Source organism: Takifugu flavidus, chromosome 22 (genome assembly GCF_003711565.1).
Source record: "Takifugu flavidus isolate HTHZ2018 chromosome 22, ASM371156v2, whole genome shotgun sequence".
Lineage (NCBI taxonomy): Eukaryota > Metazoa > Chordata > Actinopteri > Tetraodontiformes > Tetraodontidae > Takifugu > Takifugu flavidus.
The window spans coordinates 9,829,118-9,837,465 of record NC_079541.1 but is presented as its reverse complement, the minus strand read 5'-3'; the positions used below and the strand labels follow the sequence as shown (position 1 = coordinate 9,837,465).

Sequence of the window (8,348 nt, the reverse complement as noted above, 5' to 3'; positions counted from 1 at the left end):
TGGCCTTTTATTGGACAGGTCCCCAGGAATTGTCCCTGTTGACCATAATATATGCACCTGTCCTCCTGCAGGCGTCGCTGTTGTTCTTCTGAAGATAATGCGGCGCACCCTAGATACATGGGCTCTGCCTGCCCACCAGAGGGTGACGCCGCCACAGGAAATGATAGGATACCTGTTTTGAGGTATTTGTAGATGCACTCTCTCGCTCTCTCAGGTGGTTGTCAATCTGGCTGCTCAAGGTAATGAAAGACTCCAGGTCAGCAGGGTGCTCCACAGAAAAAAGGTGGTCCTTAATAGCGATGGATGAGCCGTGATGGAAGGTATCAAGAAGGGAGGGGACCTTCCAGCCACAGGCTGCTGACAAAGTTTGAAATTCAAAGGTGTAGTCAACAACTGGGAGTTTACCTTTATCTAGATCATGACAGCCTGGAAAGATGAGAGATTTCATGTCATTTCCTCTTTATTTATACAGCATCTGTTACAATCAAAATTGTCTCAAGGCCCTTTACAGAATCCCAGGACCTGACCCCCAACAAGCAACAGTGGCAGGAAAACGGACTGAGCTGATTGACCAGTAGGACTCCATCTGTAAAGATGTCCAAATGGAACATGTTGAAGAAGAAGACTTGGACATTCTCTCTCATTTGTTGAATATTGCTCAAACTGAGTATTTACATTTATGAAATGATCTTTCTTTTGGTGGTGGCTTTTTTAGCCAGGTAGTGTTGTCATCTAGGCTGTCAGGAGGTCTTCCACAGCAGCCCAACTACTGGTGTCATCTTATGCTGATGGAATCAATCATTGGAGACCATCGAGATGCTGACAACCAAAAAGTGTCCTCTGCCAACGTAAACAGGGAGAAGAGTAAAGCAACGCATGTTGGACAGTGGACAGACCAATAATTGTCAATAACTTGGTCACTTCGACCCTTCAGCTCCAGTCATCCACAGAGCTGTGACAACACCAGGGATGTGTATCTTCAAAGAGCCGCTCTTTGGAAATGGCTTAGTCACTTTTCAGGTCCTGTCTTCTGCCAGTCAGAGGTCCAGATTAAGAGAGGCCAGCATCATGAAGCTGGACGATCTGATGAAGTCTTCCATCCCTCATCTTGCTGACCTAATCAGCATCAAGTCCAGCAGGGTGCCGCTCCAGCAGATGGAGGAGGTCTGAGCTTCCCTGCCAACAGCCCTCAAAGCATTTCCTTTGGATGCTTCTGTATCTGAATTATGGGACCTTCGGTGGCTGTCCGTCCATCTGTGGGACAGTGGCAGCCTGAGGAGGACAGGCTTCCGTCTCGGAAAACTTTGAGACTGTTGGAACCTAATGGTTCCTGCCTTTTCATCAGTTAAGAGGAGCCTCATCCAAAAGGTGCAGCCCATTCAATAATGACTTGCCGAGACCTTCAGTCCGCAGTTCTTCACTTGGTGGATGAGTAAAACTGTGCACGAAACCTCAGTGCTACATATCACATTTTGCTTTTGGAGCCTCGTGCAACCTGACGACAACAGACTGAGTCCGGTTCAATCCCCACATGCTCAGAGCCCGGCGGATCGCCACAAAAATCGACTGCTCTTCAAGCCATCAGAGATTGTGATGTTTACATCAGAGCTGATGGGAAGTGATTTGGAAAGAATTATAGGTGTTTCAATGAGGTTTCACAGCTGAAGCTGATCTGAAGGGTCCTAGGAGCCCTGTGGCCCCCACCATTCTGGAATAGAGGAAGACTGGTACAGCCTGGACCCCACACCTGGCTGTCCGACCAACCTGGGGAGGATGAGCAACCACTCCAGTTCTCCTGAGCTCCGGTTATCCTGCACATTAGAGAAGGTTCTTCAAGGTTTAAGGGCTTTGCTTTTCCCAACGACTCCAAGAGAACCGGATGCAGCTTGAGGATCAGTTATCAGCATGAGCAACGGCTCCTGTGGTGAGAAGGTCAGTACTGAACCTTCTGCTGAAGCTGTCCTCACTCAGGTCATCTGGGAGGAAGGTTCCAAAGTGCTGTTGGAACAAAGGAAATGTTCCCCTAACATTTCTCTTTGTCCGGGTTCATCAATTAAAAGTCCATTTTGAGAAGATGAAGGCATGCATGACCCCATGACCCCAGTTACTGTTCAGATGTGTACGTTTGGTCCATAAAGTCACATTCACAGTTTTAACAAATGTTATTCAAAAATAAACATCTGATGACCCTAAAATCTAATAACAGCTGAGCATTTATGTGGTCCACAGTCTACAGGTGAGTACGAGACAGCAGCAGGGGACATCATCTTCATCATCATCGCCAACATCTTCACCATCGTCATAGTCATCATCAGCATTTCCTTATCAGCTCTTATTCACAAACAAAAACTGTCCCTCTTCAGTTTTTAATATTAATTAAAGTCTGTGAACATGATTACTATCATTATTAGGATCATTATCAGATGATACAAATGTGGGAACCTTAAAGGTACAAAAGAACTTGAGGGACACACACATACACACATCGTCTTGTCCAGATCATTTGGAGTGATTTAGTTTGGAACACAGTCCCGATGCTCTCTGGGGTATTTGGGAGGTGTTGAGTGGCAGCAGGGGTATCTAGCCCTCTCTGCCACACTGGCGTCTCTGCAGCTGCTCCTCCTGCCGTCGCCTGTCCTCCACAGCCCTGCCTGGATGTCCATGAAGAGGGCAGCTCAGCCTGAAACGAGGCGCTTGTGCTTTTTTTGGTGTATCTGTTTATTTACTTGGCGTGACTGTTGCATTACCCTCCAGCAGCTCTTCTCTTCTTCCATCTCCATGCTAGTTCAGCGGACATGAGGAGCGTAGCCTTCCTTCATCATCCCATCTTCATAGTCTGTCTGGCAAAGGATCAGGTTGTTCTTCAAGAAGAACTTGTCTCCAACACAAAACCTGGACAGATGAAACAGTTGAACAGGGCTTTACATCACCATGGCAACAGAAACCTCCTGCTGTCCAGCAGGTCTCCTGGAGCAGGCGAGTCACCAGTTTTTACAATTTGAGTGAAACCTTATTCAAATTCATACCACTCTAGGAATACAAGCACAAATCAATCATCTTGCCAGGGACGGAGCTACAGGCTCACCAAAACACCTGAATCTACAGGTGAATGCAGGTGCCACCCCAGGTGTTTGAGAGAAGGTAATCGTGTGTCGCTGTAAAATAGAGCTTTCAAACTTTAAACTACAAAATTGTATGAATTTAAATACCAACAATATGCCTGTCGTGTTGTATTGTGAGGAGCTTTTGAAGAGCAGGCAACAGTTTATGAAGATAGGAGATCATCAGAGTAGCAGGACATTGCATGTGGCGCCCCCCCAGGACTTGGTGGTGGGACCATTAGTGTTTACCTTGTGTATCAATGACACAGACATTAGCTTCTGTCAGTAATCACAAGAGAAATAATATGGCTTTATACTAACGAGTTCATGTTGAATCTGAGGAAGACTGGAAATCAGGTAAGGATAGAAGAGGATAGAAGATTTGACTTTAGAAAAGGACAGGATGTTTTCTTCCTCCGCTGGTACAGAACAAACCAGTCCACCCTCAAATTAGATCCAGCCTGCTTCCCTATGATGTCGCCTCACGGATCACCTGCATCCCAACACCTGCTTCAGTACAGAGAAAGCCTCTACAGGCAGGAACACGGCTTGGCCAGGGCTCCCTATAGTATCCCGTAGTGGCCAACATCTATATGGAAGAAGCGGAACCCAAGGCACTGACCTCCTTCTCTGGAACTTCCCCCAACCAGCAGTTCAGTTGAATGGATGACATATGGGTTAAAATCAAGATAAAACGAGTGGAAGCCGTTACTGACCACCTCTGAACATCAGGATCACTCCTGAAGGTGTCAGGGTCAAGAGCTTTTGGTCTTCCTGGACTGTGCAGGACACACTGAAGCTGACAGAAGCATCAATGCTGAGAGGTCCAGAAAGAGCACAGACATGGACGGACATAGTGTCTTCATTTACTCCATCATTCTCTGCGACACAAGCTAGGTCTGATCCAAACCCTCAGGGAGGGAGGAGGGGAAGGAAAAGAACCACACGAGGAAAGGTGTGGTTCTCCTGGTTGGGCCTTTCTTAAATCCACAAAGAAGAACAAAGGTGAGATGAATCAGAAGCAACACAGCAGCATTGTCACACCCAACATTGCAGGTAGATCAGAACAACACTGCATCCCTGTTCATTTCAAACCTGGAACACAGTCGAACAGAGACTGGTCCACCAGGACAAAACACACCGTCCAGAGCAGTGAGGACCGTCCAGATCTGGCCCTGACCCCTGACCACTCCCCTGTGGATGCCCACCCTGCTCACACAGCTGAATTGCACCTGGTGTTCTACCTGTGCTGCATTTAAATCTGGTTCCCTTGTCCACGTGCTGCCACTTTCTCCTCTTTCCTGCTTTGGTAACTGTCCTCTACTGGCTGACAGCACCTTTGTCCAGCCCTGCTGCCACATTTGCTTCAATCAGCCCGAAGACTTTCTTCATGGATGAATTCATTGTGTTTGCTGATTTCCTTTGGCGATAAAAAGTCCTTCTGAACTGTTCCCAGTCTTGGCCTGCATTGTGGGGAGAGCCTAAAACCAACAGTGCTGTCCTGGGAGGGATCCTGTTCCAGGACGTTTCACATCCAACATCACATGATGACCGAGATGATCCACACCGACAATAATGAAAATGACCACAAACAACCAGAAATGACAGCCTTCCCTGAACCAGTGCAGAACCAAACGGGTTACATGACCTGGTGTGATCCCAGAGTTCTGGGCTTCAGCCAACCTGGCCTGAGGTACTTGAGTCTTGGTCTCTGCTCAACAATAAGTACAAGTGTCTCCATATTTCACTTGGGAAAGGGGGACTTGTGCACCAGAAGCAACCAGGTCATTTTTATGATCCATTCATTTTAGCGGTCTTCTAGTATTAGGAATTAAATGATAAATCTATTAATTGTCTTCTTTTCAGCAGAGAATCAGAGCATTAAAGTACAAAACACATTTAACATTAGTGTTAAGAGCCTTTAGCTTTCCAGGAGTCGTGCTCCTCCTCACAGCAGGACAGCTTGAGACCCCTGAGAGATGTGGTAGACCATGAAAGGATGCATCCTCACCATGAACATAAATCATGTCTACAGCTACGGTGCGGTGCAGCCTGACTTCTTGAACCCATCTGAGCTGCTCAACCATGTAAGAGTGATGTAATCCAAGGGTCTGCAGCTAAGCTAACGACGTAGCGGTGCTCACCTCTGACTGCAGAGCTGGCAGGCGAAACAGTCCAGGTGGTAGACGTTGTCCTTGGCCCGCATCACCATCTCAAAGGCTGGGATCAGTTTGCTGCATGCCGCACAGCTTCCTGTGGCACCAAACAACCTGCAGCACAGACACCGTGCACAAGGGAGAATGCACGTGGCTTTAGCTCTCTTTGTCATACACACACCTACACACATATGCATTTGGAGGGTGTTAGATTTCAGTGGTTTCAGCATTTTGGTGGCAGTCTGGGCAAAGCAGAAACTCCTTCAACACCTCAAAGGCCTCCTGCTGATCCTTCCAAGTTCTCTTCGCTGCAGCTCGCCAACCTTCCTCAGGAACACCCCTGTTGCTAACTAGCTGTGCTCAGCTTGCGCTCACATTTCCTCCCCATTCACATACATTAGCACTGGGGCCTGGTCAAACTGCCAGATTAGCATTGGGACCTAGCTAAACAAGAGCCACGCCCAAATGTCCTTCACCACCAATGTTGTGACTTTTTTGTCCTCTGTCATGTTATAGAAGCAAACGGTAGTTCTAAAGCCAGTTTTACCAAGCAAAGGTGTGTTTTTATTCAAATAAAGGCAGTGCTCTACCCGACAGCAGGCTACAGTCGCGTCTGCGGCCATTTTTGGAGGTGAGGTCAGCCAGTCTGATTGGAAAAAGCTGCAACCTTCTCATCTGAGTCATGTTCATTATAAAGTGTCGTTTCCGATCTCGATGGCACATGAAGAGAGCGGCTGGAAGAGGATCTGATGTCTGGTGTACTGTCACGCCCTTACCGCAGGTAGTCTCTTCGGCAGAGGATGAGGTTGGCTTTGGTGTAGAGGGTGGAGCCAACCTCGCCCAGCCTGCACTCGCAGCAGGCACACTTCAGACAGTCTTCATGCCAGAACTTATCCAAGGCCTTCAGCAGGTAGCGGTCCTTTATCTTGCGGTTGCAGCCGGCGCAGCCTTTGGGCTTGGTGTCCGGCTGAACGGAGAGCATTTGTATTCCTGGAAGGAGTGAACACAGACAGCTTCAGACCTCAGGGAACACTCACCAATGTTGGTGTTAGCAGTGAAGGGCGCTGTCGCCTCCCAGCCCAGCATCGACCTGCAGAGCTCGATGGAGGACGACTGAAGCACCAAAATCCAAGAACCCGAACCACAAAGTAGAGAAACAGCGAGTGATCGGGGTTTTCTTTGGTTGTCCTCAGTCTTCACCGCACTGGAATGTCCAGGGGGTAACACACGGTTATGAACTCCTGCATCCACCTGCAGGCCTCACAGGGAGCCAGAAAACTCTTGGTCAATTCTACTTCCTTCTAGTGCAACCAATACTTTAAGTTCAGAAGGGGGTTGCAGCAAACTCAGGGAGCCTAAAGAACGTAAGAATGAGAGGAGGAGTGCAGAGAGGAACCATGGGGACTCCTGACCAGGACACTGGTTTGGCCCTGGGGGTGTGGCCACAGCTCGGTATTGTCTGGCCTGAGCTGGCTCTGGAGCGCTTTTGTCGGCCCAGAGAAACAGAAACAGACAGGGGGTTAGGGCAGGTGGGGGGGGGGGCACCCTTTGTCCCTCACTGGTCTTCAATGCCTCCAAATACTCAAATCACTGCTTTATTATAGGAATGTCGAGAAAACAGGCAACCATGTCTTTTCCCATCTGCTGTCAAGCCAAAGTCTTCCAGGCTGGGATCAGCAATGGTGCTGAAGAGGCTGTTGGGAAGAGCTGCAGGTTGGCTGCAGAACCCTCCCATTTCCTCACTCATCTTCACATTAAAGCACATTCCAGTTCAACAAATGAGCAGCTGGCTCAATTGTCCCGGCGTGGTGGGTCTGTTGATGTGCTAATTGGCTGGATTTGTGTTGCCTGCTGCGCCTCACGGCAGCCTGGATTCCTCCAGCCTGGACGCCGCTCCAGGGTCCCCCCTGCTCATCACAACCCCTCATGGATCATCTTAATGTGATCAAAATGATGTGATTAAGTGAGGTGAAGACTTCCCTCAGCCAGCAGCAGCTCATTTCCAGCAGATTCAGCAGATATTTCGGGGCTCCCTGTCCCAGTTTTCCCTGTTGCTCACAGCTCGGTTCGCTCCGCTGGCTTCAGCACCGAGCACGATGGGGAGCCGAGCCCGGCTGCTCCTGACAAAATGGGGAACATTGATTCTATATGTTTAAAGACTGTTGCCATGCCAGCAACGCCCTGACAAAAGCCAGATGGGAGGTTGACTCCTCCGCCGCGAAGGAGGTGCGAACGCGGCCATCAGCTGTGCCGTCAGCGACAACACGGACAATGGATCCACGTTACCAGCCTGGATTTGATCCGCGCACGCCACAGTACAGAAAAAGAGTCTCTTTAACATGCAAACGTGCCAACGTCTTACCGAAACTTCTGTCCCTCTGCTGCATCTGTGGAAACAGTGTGGGTCCAGGCAGCAACCGTCAGCAGGCAGCTAGAGACCAGGCTTTGTTCTCCGGGAAGCAGCCAGCAATCCGTCTGCAGGGGGGGCGGGGGGGTGCAGAGATGGAGAGGAGAGGAGACCCCGGCAGCCTCGGCCTCTAGCAGCATAACTAAGATATTAACCTAATAATTAGACAATCCTCTAAATATGATAATTATGTCTAGGATAATAACTGGGACTACAGAATTACTGACAATAAGCTTTTTCAAAGAGGAAGGTTTTAAGTCTAATCTTAAAAGTAGAGATGGAGTCAGCCTCCCGTACCTGGACAGGGAACTGGTTCCACAGCAGGGGGGCCTAGTAGCTAAATGCTCGGCCCCCCATTCTACCCCTAGAGACTCTGGGGACCACAAGTAGACCAGCATTCTGAGAGCGGAGCGGTCTATTGGGCTGGTAAGGTGTCACTAGCTCCTCCAGGTAGGATGGAGCTAGGCCTCTGAGGACCTTGTAGGTCAGAAGAAGCATTTTAAAAATTATTCTAAATTTAACGGGCAGCCAATGAAGAGACGCCAGTACAGGAGTTGTGTGATCTCTTTTGTCAATACCTGTCAGAACTCTGGCTGCAGCATTTTGGATCAGCTGGAGGCTTCTTAAAGAGTTGATAATAAAGAATTAAATCCATCTTTAGCATTGTCTCCGGCCGCAAGCAGA

At 48.8% G+C, this 8,348-nt stretch overlaps 1 protein-coding gene across 3 annotated transcripts; it reads right to left on the bottom strand.

The window, feature by feature from the left end:
• Positions 1-442: 442 nt before the first annotated feature.
• Positions 443-8,168, bottom strand: lmo3 (LIM domain only 3). 3 transcript variants are annotated; one of them, XM_057021819.1, is made up of 6 exons: positions 7,620-7,735; positions 6,348-7,377; positions 6,034-6,247; positions 5,246-5,371; positions 2,748-2,892; positions 443-2,680 (listed from the first exon to the last, which is right to left on the bottom strand). In XM_057021819.1, the coding sequence occupies exons 3-5, from the start codon at positions 6,237-6,239 to the stop codon at positions 2,787-2,789; spliced, it is 438 nt and encodes a 145-aa protein (XP_056877799.1). In that variant the 5' UTR covers positions 6,240-6,247; positions 6,348-7,377; positions 7,620-7,735; the 3' UTR covers positions 443-2,680; positions 2,748-2,786. The 3 variants fall into 3 exon arrangements, with proteins under 3 accessions (XP_056877799.1, XP_056877798.1, XP_056877800.1); XM_057021818.1 differs by lacking the exon at positions 6,348-7,377 and having other exon boundaries at positions 7,620-7,770; XM_057021820.1 differs by lacking the exons at positions 6,034-6,247; positions 6,348-7,377 and having other exon boundaries at positions 7,620-8,168.
• Positions 8,169-8,348: the final 180 nt, after the last annotated feature.

Coding starts and splice junctions, on each gene's coding strand:
- lmo3 (XM_057021818.1), bottom strand. CDS start 7,644: ATGCAGCAGAGGGACAGAAGTTTCG. Junction 6,248..7,619: donor GCAGAGGGACAGAAGTTTCG/GTAAGACGTTGG, acceptor CACTCCTTCCAG/GAATACAAATGCTCTCCGTT. Junction 5,372..6,033: donor TGCCGAAGAGACTACCTGCG/GTAAGGGCGTGA, acceptor TCTGTGCTGCAG/GTTGTTTGGTGCCACAGGAA.